The sequence below is a fragment of the Protopterus annectens genome, chromosome 14.part0 (genome assembly GCF_019279795.1).
Source record: "Protopterus annectens isolate FY-2018-M chromosome 14.part0, PAN1.0, whole genome shotgun sequence".
NCBI lineage: Eukaryota > Metazoa > Chordata > Ceratodontiformes > Protopteridae > Protopterus > Protopterus annectens.
Window position 1 is genome coordinate 610,176,245 of NC_056748.1, and position 12,436 is coordinate 610,188,680.

At 39.0% G+C, this 12,436-nt stretch overlaps 1 protein-coding gene across 3 annotated transcripts in view; it reads left to right on the forward strand.

The window, feature by feature from the left end:
• Positions 1–12,436, forward strand: part of LOC122789133 (WASH complex subunit 2A-like) — a 2,558,205-nt gene that overhangs the window by 1,818,620 nt on the left and 727,149 nt on the right. For all 3 annotated transcript variants that reach the window (XM_044056354.1, XM_044056357.1, XM_044056356.1), the window contains exon 23: positions 11,991–12,182. In XM_044056354.1, the coding sequence (XP_043912289.1) occupies positions 11,991–12,182 (192 nt within the window). The remainder of the gene's footprint in view (positions 1–11,990; positions 12,183–12,436) is intronic.

A 12,436-nucleotide genomic window follows, 5' to 3' on the forward strand; every position in this document is an offset into this window, starting at 1 on the left:
AGGTTTAGCTTCAGTTGGTGTCACCCCTAGTTCTTCTGGAACTGTGCCCAAGAAGCATATGCTTAAAATGGCAGAAGATTTGATTACTCTGATTAGGGGTTCTTTGCCCCCTCCTGATAAGAGACCTAGGGTGGAGCCTGAGCTAGGGAGTTTTGAGCAGGCTTCGGATGTTTCAGAGTCTTCGGCTGAAGACTTGCAGGAGTACTCTCCTTATTCTGATTCTAATGTGGATGATTCTACTCCTTCTGCTTCTCCTCCTGAGGATTTTTCTTTTTCAGAAACTCTTCGTTCCATGAGGGAGCATTTTAAGTGGGAAGGTCAGGACTTCTCTGATTCCAGGAAAAGGCTTAGGGAATTTTTGTTTTTACCCCAGCATAGGCCTTTGGCTATACCTCCTGTTTTGGATGTAGTGGAAGATGTTTTTACAGAGGCTTCTGTTAATCCTGATTCTTTGCCTCCTGCTCCTGTTAAACCGGATAGGTATTACAGGGTGCCTGAAGTTCATAAGTATCTTTTTAAAAGTCCTAGGGCAGACCCAGAAACTGTTAGCCAGGGGCCTAAAGGTGTTAAGGCTTCTGTTGTCAAGAATCCGGTTCCTGCAGATAAAGAGGCCAGGGCCTTGGATAGATGGGGAAAGAAAGTTTATACTTCTTCCACTCTAGCTATGAGGGCTTTGAATTGCCAGTTTCACATGTTAAAGTACCAAAACTATCTCCTTTCACAGTTGAAGTCTAAGGTTGATGCTCTGGCGGAAGGTATTGATTGTAAAGAGTTACAAGATTTAGTACATGTTTCTGAACAGGTGGGTAAGCATTCTTTGCAATGTGGTTTTGATGCTGTACAGGCCTCGTCTAGGGTGGCTGCCACTGGGTCAGTTCTTCGCAGGCACGCCTGGCTGAGGGATCAAAATTTATCTGACCATGTTAAAACTAGGATTTTAGATGCTCCTTTACAATCTGATGTGTTGTTTGGTTCTCCTGTTGAGGCAGTGTTGAAGAAAATGGAAGACAAGGCTAAGTCTATGCAGACTGTTAAAGATTTTTTGCAGGTTCAGCCTCCAAAGTTTAGTAGAAATTGGCCTGCTAAAGGGTGGACGTATCCTTCTTATGATTCCCAGTCTAGGGGTAGATCTAGACGTGGGTAGGGGCAGAGCTCAGGGCTCTTTCAGGCCTAGAACAGGGAGTTCTCCTGCACAGTCTTCAGGTGAGGGCAGGGGTCAGTCCTTTCGTAAACAGACCCAATGACCTACCTTTTCAGCTGCCAGAGCCTTCTCGTCTGGCAGCACCTTTGGGAGGAAGGTTGGCACTTTTCAAAGAAAATTGGAGTTTAATTACCCAGGACAGATGGGTATTGGATATCATACACCAAGGTTACAGGTTTTATTTCCATACCTTGCCTCCTTTCAGAGGCATGCCAGACGTTCCTCCTCAACAAAGAATAGAGGCTCACAAGCAAATTTCTCTGCTACTTCAACTAGGGGCCATACAGCCGGTCCCTATGCCAGAAGTGGGCCTAGGATTTTATTCTCGCCTGTTCCTAGTACCAAAGAAGGGGAACACGTGGAGACCAATTTTGGATTTATCTATCCTCAACACTTATCTGGACATTCCCAAGTTCAAAATGTTGACGTTACAACAGCTTTTACCTCTGCTGGGCAAAGATCACTGGATGGTAACTTTGGATCTCAAGGAGGCTTACCTTCATGTTCCTATCAGACTAAGTTGCAGGAAGTATCTGCGTTTTCGAGCTGGAACTTCTCACTATCAGTTCTCTGCATTGCCCTTTGGCTTATCTACTGCACCCAGAGTGTTCACGAAAGTTCTGGCTCCAGTGATAGCTTTCTTCAGGCTAAAAGGAATACAGATCTATCCTTATTTGGACGACTGCCTGATTCTGGCTCAAGGAAGGGAAGAGCTTCTTCATCATTTGGAATATGTGATAGCAGTGCTAAGATGCCTGGGGTATTCTGTGAACGAAATAAAGTCCAGTCTAGTACCCTCTCAGGACATGTGCTTTCTGGGTGTAAGACTGAATACAGCATCCCAGATGGCCTTTTAACCCCGGACAAACAAAAGAGTCTTTCCCTTTACTTCCATCAACTATCTCATCAGTCCGGGCTGACTGCAAGGACAGTCCTTCAAGCCTTAGGGTTCATGGCATCTTGTATTCTGGTGCTTCCCAATGCCAAACTGCATATGAGGAAGCTGCAATGGTATCTCAAAATGTATGGACACAGCACTGCCAGGATCTGGACACTGTCATTCAAATAATACCTTGCATTCAAAAGGAATTTTTGTGGTGGGCTCAGGAATGTCACCTAAACAAGGGACTCTCTGTGACCCGGCCAGAGGCGAGTCAGATTTTAACGACAGATGCCTCAGACAAAGCTTGGGGAGCTCATCTGAATGGAAAGTGGATACAAGACAAGTGGCCTGCCAGACTACAACATCTACATATCAACCTGAAGGAGATGTTAGCAGTCCAGTTTGCATTAATAGCTTTCAAGGATTTACTTCTTCCAGGGCAGGTGTTGATTCTAACAGACAACACAACTGTCATGTGGTACATCAACAAGCAAGGGGGAACACATTCTTATCCCCTATGCAGGCAAGCAATGATTTTGTGGGAGACTGCTCTCAGTTTACAGCTCAATCTTCAGGCAAGGTTTCTGCCAGGAGCACAGAACTCCTTAGCAGATGTGTTGAGCAGATGAATTATGGATCCCCACGAGTGGAAATTGGATCCTCATGTATTTCAGAAATTGACAGTGTCATGGGGAACTCCAGACATAGATCTGTTCGCTTCTCCACTAAACCATCAGCTGCCAAAGTTTTGCACAAAAAGGTTTCATCCCACAGCTTGGAAAGTGGATGCTCTTTCTTTCAATTGGAGCAATCTTCATGTGTATGCCTTTCCACCTCTGCCTCTCCTCCCAAAGGTACTTCTAAAGGTCAGACAGGACAAGCCAAGGATGATTTTAATAGCTCCAGATTGGCCTCGACAGCACTGGTACCCATTACTGAGAAGTCTGGTACGGAAGCCTCCATGGCCTTTGCCTTCGATTCCACACCTGTTGTCACAGGAGGACAGCCATTTGCTCAATGTCAAACTTCACTCTCTTCACCTAACAGCCTGGCATATTCTGTTTTGAACCATAGAGGGTCTCAACTTCCACAACAAGTTTTGAATGTGATTTTGGAAGCTAGAAGGCCTAGTACAAGAAAAGTGTACGCAGATAAATGGAAGAAATTTTTATTTTGGAGTGCAGCAATTGATTTTGATGTTTCTGAGCCTAATTTAAGTGTGGCTCTTCAATATCTTACTGAGTTACTGGACAAAGGCTTGTCCTTCTCTTCTATTAAGGTTCATGCTGCGGCAATTTCAGCTCACTATGAATGTGACCCTCCATTGTTTTCTCATCCTTTGTTCAAGCAATTTCTTAGAGGGGCAAAGAATATAAGACCCCCACGTAGAGCTCCTACTCCTGCTTGGGATCTCAATTTTGTGTTGGAGAAACTCACTCTACAACCTTTTGAGCCTGCAGCTACTTCTGAGTTGAAATATTTATCATGGAAGACTGCCTTTTGTTGGCCATTACCTCTGCAAGAAGGGTTTCTGAATTACAGGCCCTTATGGCGGTTGAGCCTTTCTTGATTTTCCATAAGGATAGGGTATCTTTGCGTACTAATCCTTCCTTTATGCCTAAGGTGGTTTCTAGTGTGGCTTTAAACCAAACTATTCATTTGCCTACTTTTTATGCAAATCCCCAAAATAAAGGGGAAAAGATTTTGCACACTTTAGATGTACACAGGCAGTTGCGATATTATTTGGACAGAACTAAAGGGTTCAGGCAGTCTCAGCAGTTGTTTGTTTCTTTTGCTTTGAGTTCTCAGGGCAAGCCTGTGTCAAAACAAACTATTTCTAAGTGGATTGGGTTTTGCATTGCTTTCTGTTATTCCCATCATGGCAAGGAGATTCCAGCTGGGATTAGGCCTCATTCCACTAGGGCTACTGCCACTTGACAGCCTTTTGAGGGGAGTGGCAACCAAGGATATTTTGGAGGCAGCTACTTGGAGTTCAGTGCATACTTTCTCTAGGCATTATCACCTGCCACTTTACTCTAAATCCAGGGCTGGTTTTGCCACTGCTGTTTTGCAGGGCATTTTGGCAGCTCCTGCTTCCTTGTAGTTTGGCCATCCTCCCTTACCTCTGCTTTGGGATTCTACCCAAGTGTAAGGACTGCAGCAATGTGAGATGAAGAACATAGTACAGTTTTGTACCTACCATAAATGTAGATGTTCAAGATCCACATTGCTGCAGTCCAATTTACCTCCCTCCTTCCCTTGTAGTTAGAGGTGGTTGTGTGGGTTGGGTTGTAAATATTGTGTATATTGTATATATTGTACATATAATTAGTGCAAGGGTGGTTGGTTGGTTGTTTGCTGTCTTTTGGTTTTGACCTTTATTTTTAGGGTCTTCTGACATCTGGGGCAAGAAAAGACTGAGGATATGACGTCGGTCATGCGCATTTGTACCCTGACGTTCTGATGTCAGTCAAATGCGCCTTGACCGACGTCAGCCTTATACTTTGATATTCGGGCCGACCGAGGACAGCGGACTACCCAAGTGTAAGGACTGCAGCAATGTGGATCTTCGAACATCTACATTTATGGTAGGTACAAAACTGTACTTTAATTCCTTACCTGTGTAAATGTAGGGACAATACTTGCATAAATCACAACTAGTACCTCCTTGGGTGTGTTGTTTGTGGATGGGATGTTCAAACAAAATTTTCAAGTTATGTCCCACCTTAGTAGTAAATGGTGTTTCTTCTCCCAGTTTGTTACTTAACTCTTGGTTACATTACAGTATTAACCAGTTGTGAGTAAAAATATCCTTGACTTTACCATCAAAAGTTCCAAACTGTGTAACCATAGTGTATTCTTGTTTTTTATTATTGTTGGGTCTCCCCACCCTATTTGTAGTTGCATTTTGACCTAAAAGTGGAACAAACTTGTTTCCCCACCCCCTTCAGAATTTCGTCAGCCAAATCGTAAACTATTTTTGGGGGGGTACCCTATGGCCAGAAACATAGAACTCAAATTTCCTAGTTCTAATTTAAAATCTGTAATAGTAGAGCACATTCAAGCTCCTCGGATCATCTGGCCTCTAACTAGGTTTCTTTTGATGTAATATGGGTGGTTACTTTCAAATGCCAAAAACTGTTTGAATATGTGGACTTGCGAAAAGCCTTGAATGTAAACCCTTGTGTTTCATAGTTCTTTTTAATGGTGACATCCAGGTAGTTAATTTCTGTAGCATAGAAATTCTAAGTGAACTTAAAATATTCACAAATGTTGTTTATGTATTCACAAACATTTTTTTACCATTTCTTCTTCCCATTTCTATAAAACAAAAGTATCATCCAGGTAACACAAGTAAACAAACCACCCTTCTTCAAAACCTGAGTTGAAAATGTATCTCCTTTCCCATGCTGCTACCACTAAGTTGGCATACATTGGGGCACAGCTTGACCCCATGGCAACACATTTTAGCTGCCTGAAAAATTCATTTCAAAACTAAAGTAGTGCTGTAAAATAGTCTCCATAGCATCAATAATAAAATTGAAGAGAGGCCCCCTCATTGTAGTATATTCTAATAAACCCTCTGAAAATAATTCCAATCTGTTTCATGTGGTATGGAGCTAAACAAGTCTACTTCATCTGTGGTAGAAATTCCCTTAGATTCTAAGAAATATTCTTGTTTAATTCTTCCAAGGAAGTCCCATGAATCTGTTAACACATGTTTAATAGGAATTAATGTGTCTTTCAGTAAACGGTCAATAAATACCCCCATTGAGTAAGTAGAACTGTTGTGTGCTGTTATAATGAGACGGTATGGTGGGTGAAAAACATTTTTATGCACTTTTGGAATTCCGAAGGCAGTGGGGATGTACGGGTGGTCATTAAACAAAAATGTAAAAGTTTGTTCATTAATCACACCCTGAAATAAACTTCCAGGAATAGCATTAGTTTTTTATGGGCTATGTCTATTTCACCTCTGGAAACTATTTCATAGTTGTCTGTGTCATAGTGTGTGTTTGCTATGTCATTCACATAGTCTTCTTTTTCCACCAAAACCACCCACCCCCTTTATCAGTTCTCATCACCCTGTATCGATTGGAGTCTTAGTTTTTTTCAGTTCTAAGGCTTCCTCTCCTGTGGGGTTAAAAGTTTTATTTTTATGCAAATAGTAGGCTTGATAGATTTCCTTTGTACATTAAGTTCTGTGAGTACATCCACTATATCTACTTTACTCCCAGGTACAAACTTAAACCCTTTCCTAAAAAGAGAGAAATGTTCTTCAGTGATTTCTATGTCTGTGTAATTATAAACATGGAACCCTTGCGAACAAAGTAATTTCCCTTTAATTGGTGAAACACAAGGTTGTATCTGTGTACTTAAATTCAGTAGCTGTTCCCCTTCCTGTTTTTCCAAAACTGTCTTTGCCCTTTGGGCCCTTGTCCCCTTGGTGTCTGCGGTCGCCCTAAAAAATTGTTGTTTTGGTTTCTGTTCCTATTCAGAATTCTTTCTGACCTCCTTGGAAGAGGGAATTCTTGCTCAAAAACTTCATCTGTCTCACCTTCATATAACTCTGTTTCATAGTTGTTAGACTACTTTCTCTCATCATATTGACCTATCCTAACGTCTGCATCTTGCCTGTTTTGGTTAAAGGGGGGGGGGGGGGTCATAATAACTTTTTGGAAGTGGGTATGCCTCCTTGTTCTGATAGTCAAATTCATCCCTCCTTAGTTTCCCTTGTTTCATTAACACATTTTCTTTAACTTGTTGTTCAGTTCTGTTAAAAATATTATATTTCACTTCAGAATTCATAAAAAATTCATCCTCCACAATATTTTGATTTAACACATTAATTTCATCCATTAACTTTTGAATTTTACTATTGTTAATTTTAATAATGAAATGCAACAGCTCTAAGCCATGCCGGTCAAACATGGCTAAAAGTTCTTTAAGTTCTTCCTGCCCTGGTTAAATACCATTTGGAAAGTTATACATACGCAGTCCTTTGGGTACTGTTTGGACCCGAATACATTCTGCTAAATAGGCATTGTCAATTTGTAGACTACGTACTTTGTTCATTTTAAGTTCAGATGTACGCAAACATGTTAATATCCGTTGGTTTGCTAACAGTCTCCTCTCTGTTAAAATTCAAGTGTCTGGTCATCCACTGTTCAAACTGTGTGGTTCTGTTCGAATTAATTTGCTTATTAAAGTTCCCCTGGCCGCATGGGACACTGCTGGTTTGTGTTGAACAAGTTGGTCTTGGACTGACTACAGCAGCTTTTTCCTGTTGACCTTAGTCATCATCGGGTGCAAGGGTTCATCTGCAGCAAGGTCTCTTGGGAACTGTAGTTTATCCAGAGTGGATTGTATCTTCTGGTATTGTGATGCCATTACTTTTATGAGATGAGTTAAATTACCCTCATCATTCACTGATGAAAACTCTAGCAATTCCTGCACTGGTAAAACTGGTGTAAAATTGTTCAAAGCAGTACTGCTGTTTGTATCCATGACAATGGGACCAATTAACCATTGTGTCAGGCCACAATACAGGCAAGGTTGGTTTCCGAACACACTCCAAAACACCAAATACACAGAAAAAAGCATTCTCAGAGGAGAAACAAAAACCTTGTTGAACCAAACCTGATACCAAAAGAAGAGTCCAAAGTAAAATTCTTCCGTTTATTCACAGCCACAAAATAAGTCAAGCGCTTTCATCCGCCACACTACAGGACTTTATCAAAACATCCATTCACAAAGTGCTTTTATCCTTGAATTAATTAACAGCAATTAAGTACTTAAGTAATTCAGTTATCCAGTAAAAGTGTTCATAAACTTTTAAAACATTCAAGTAGTCATTCTAAAATCACAATATATTAGTTGTTACCATTTTAAATGAAAATAATTATTAATATGAATACAAAACAAACATATGTTCAAAAACTTTCTATAAAAACTTTCACATTTCATAGTTTAGTCGTTCTTTCTTTAAGTATAGGTACAATGGAAACACGTTCATTCAGACCTGGAGGGTGGATGTCATTTAACAAAATCTGTAAAACAGTCTCCATAGCATCAATAATAACATAGCAGAATAGTCTCCATAGCATCAATAATAAAGTTGAAAAGAGGCCCCCTCAATGTAGTATATTCTAATAAAGCCTCTGAAAATAATTCCAATCTTGTTTCTTGTGGTATGGAGTTAAACAAGTCTACTACATATATGGTAGAAAATACCTTAGATTCTAAGAAATATTCTAGTTTAATTCTTACAAGGAAGTCACATGAATCTGTTAACACATGTTTAATAGGAATTAATATGTCTTTCAGTAAACGGTCAATAAAGACCCCCCATTGAGTAAGTACAACTGTTGCGTGCTGTTATAATGAAACGGCATGGTGGGTGAAAAACATTTTTACGCACTTTCGGAATTCCAAAGGCAGTGGGGATGTACGGGTGGTCATTAAACAAAAATCTAAAAGTTTGTTTATTAATTACACCTACACACACACACACACACACACACACACACGTACATGCATATGTATATAATACACACAAACATGCCAGCCTTCATTGAGAGAGAGATATGAAGGCTCATTCTGCTCACTTATGGTTCTGGTGAGAATGAAGGAAATGTAAATGGTCAGGTAGTGGCATAGACAAAGCTGGAGGAGAATTGTTGCACTGAAAATGCAGATTGGTGTGAGGAATTTTAAGATTAAAACTATGTAAGGAAGTTAACGAATGTATATGAAAGATTTTGTACTGAAAAGAATAGTGGCTCCATAACTTAACAGGAATTATGAGTTGAAAGGATGAGATGGATTCGAGGGGCTAGGAATATGATAGGTGAACAAAAGGGATAGAAATAAAGGAGAGTGGTTGGGGAGGTAAGAGCAGAATACAGTGTGTGTATAGTTTGAAGACAATTTGTTTGCTAATGGAGGGTGTTGTGGAATTCAGAATTGAAGTACCACATGACAGCTAACATGGATGACATAAATTAAAAACAGAAGATAGGCTCCTTATCAAGCAGGAATGTCATTCATCCTAAAATATTTGTGTGAGCTATGCAACTCTTATCTAGTATAATCTTCCATCAGGGTGTACATGTCAACCATTTTAGCCTGCCTAGCAGTGGATCCTCCTCTTTATTTTATTAAATACAGTTAAAACCAGTTAAACACTTTCATCTATACTATTTCAGACTTCTTCAGAACTGGTTTTAACTGTATTTAATAAAAGATGAGTTTAACTGTTGCTTTGGTGTAGTTGTCCATTTATCTGTGGTTCGTGGTTTTGGCAGTGGTTTTGGAATTTCCTCCTCTTTCTTCACATTGAGTTCAAAAAATTCCTAAAATTCAACCTGCATATCAGGCCTCCAAGAATATCAGTTCTTCCTCCTTGAGATATGAATTGTTTTTGAAAAATTAACACTGACACCTTTTGAACCTGCTGCTTCTGTCTCTCTAAAATTTTGCACTTCGAAAACAGTCCTGTTAATCTTGTTAACATCTGCCTAAAGAGGCACAAACCCTCCTGTCTTCTCCATTTTTCCTTGCTTTTCATAGAGACAGGGTGACACTCAGAACTAATCTTCCCTTTATGCCAAAAGCAGTTACTGAAATGTCTCAAAACCAGCATATTCACCTCCTTTCCTTTTCCCCAATCTTCAGAATAATGGTAAAGTAAGCATTCATTTGCTGGATGTGCATGGACAACTAAGTTCCAACTTGGACAAGACTAAAAACATTAGAAAGTCTGTCTAGTTTTCATTTCTTTGGAGAGAGGGAAAAAAGGAGGATCTTCCATTTCTAAACAGACAGTGTATGGATGAATTTCCTTTGCTATACTTTCCATGGGAGACCTTTTATGTTCAAGCTTATTCTACTAGAGCTATCTTCGTCTGGTGCTTTTTTCAAGGATTTGACTCTAGATTTGTTTTGGAGGCAGATACATGGTCTTCTAGTCACGCTTTTATCAATCTTTATCAAATGGATGACTTTTCCAGAGCTAAAACAGTTTTTGCCAGAACCATCTTTCAATGGTTAATGGACTACAGTTCTATTTCTCAATGATCCATTCTTTCTAAAAGATGTGCGTATCATATCATATAAATTAACATTACTGCAAAAGTAATTTTATGATGAGTATAGTACAGTTGTGAAAGAACTTTAACAGCTAATGTTCATATAGATGACTGTTGCAATGTAAGCAGCTTCCCTTAATTCTCCTTATTCCTGACTTTTCCTTCAATTGGCCAAGGTGGATCTAAGTTTTTTTTCTACTCTTTTTTTTTTTTTTTTTTCTTTTACTGTTTGAGTCTATCCTCTGAGAGTATTAGCGTCAGTCTTTCCTGGGGCAAGAAAGCTTTGAGGATATCAGCACCCATATATCCTTTAAGTACCAGCATGTAATTTCATGCATGGGTCTTAGGCCAGGCGTATAGAGTGAGCGGAGGGTGCCTAAGCTTTGGTAGACTGGCTGGATGTATTATTATTATATCCTTGGCAGGATAAGTTCCATAAGTTAGCATTACAGCAACAATGAATCTGTTCAAACATCTACTGATGTGGTAGATTCTTAGCCAAGCATACTTTGTCCAACTTTCATTAGGTGTAAAAGAAATATCACTCTCATGAATTAAAAAAAAATTGAAAGATATGGCAAGGAATAACTGTATTAAAATGTCATTGGGGCTGTAAAGAACCATTCAATTTATAATGTTAGGGGGATGTATCACTTTGTTTTTACATTCGTGTTGCATGTTGTTTTTCTTTATTTGTGACAGCAGCAGTAAAACTTTTATGGAAAGCATAAATGGTGATGGTCATCCTTTAGTAATTGCTAAACATTGATGATTCAGACCAAAATCAGTTCATTGCACTAATGCTAATGCACTAAGTTGGTAATGCATTCTAGAACCGCCTAAAGACTCTGACATACCTGATAAGATATCAAGTTTGGATGGTATAGACAATGCAGCACATTTAATTCAGTGAATTGTCTTGAAGGGCTAGCCTAGTGAGTGAACTAAAGTTTATTATCAACTTGAGAAAACATTTGTTGTAAAATTTAATAGATTATTATCCTTGATTCATAAATGGTTTTGATTTTTTTTTTGGTACCTTATACTCGGGATTTGTCATTGGCTAAGTTCTTTGTTTTTTTGGGGGTTTTTTTTAAGGTCATTTGTATGATGACCTAGCATGGAAAAGAATGCGGAAAAGGGAAATGAAGATATATGAGTGCACCAATGAGAATAGTCTGAAACTATGTTATAGACTGCATACAAACTATTCTTGTCCTTTCTTTGAAAGATGATTATAGAGTTACTAGATGTAGCTGAATGCATGTGACATCAGTTTTGGTACATTATGTGAAACCATTGAAAAATTGAGGCTATGTCTGTTACAACATTTCCCTGATGGTGGAATATGAATTATTTCCCTTGGCCATCTCCCATGAAAGATATATGCACTGATGTCAGTGTTGTTAAGACATACTTTTTCCCACACACGTTCTTCATTGCAGCTTTATCTTTGTTTACTTCCCTGTTGTGTTCCTGTATTTCAACTGACTTCCATGGGAAATTGTAGCCAGTTAGAAACCCCACACTGTACCACTGAGAAAAGGAGAGCTGTCAGAGTGCTGCTTAGGCCACCTTCTGCTGCTTTTCTGTATAAACTGCATTTGCTACTGAAGTTGGCACACTGGTTTTCAAGTCATTATGAAAAGAGTTGATCTTGCATACAATTTAAGATTATCTAGTAGTATGCATATTGTTTTCTTCTAATGCAGATTATCTTTTCCACTCATTGTCTGTAAATTATAACATACCTTTGTGCATAAGTATCATCCTAACATCAGTCTTTATAATTTAAATGTTTTTTTTTTATTTTAAGGCTGAGCCTAGCAAAAGTACTACAGTAGAACTAGAAGAGGAAGATCCATTCAAAGATTCTCCTCCACCGTTAGAAAAGACAGTAAAACCACTCCCGGTGCCAAGCTTGTTTGATGATGAGAATGATGATGAAGAGGAGGAAAAAATTGCCATTTCTAAAGTCAAAACTGTTCAACATCAAAGCACTTCTCAGGTTAGCATAAAAAAACTCATTTGCATATCTGTGATATGATTGTTTTTAGTCCACTTATCACCAGTTTTAATTTCTATAAGCTAGTGACTAACTCTGGAGCCATGAAGGAAAAGAATCTGGACTCCACAGAGTATGAAGATGATGCTTTATAAAGGAGGAAATCTTTTTGTAATATTTTATGTTTTTTATAATCTAATTGCCATATCAATTACAAAGCCTTCTCAAACCATTTGCAGAGTTTTGTATTAGTATGC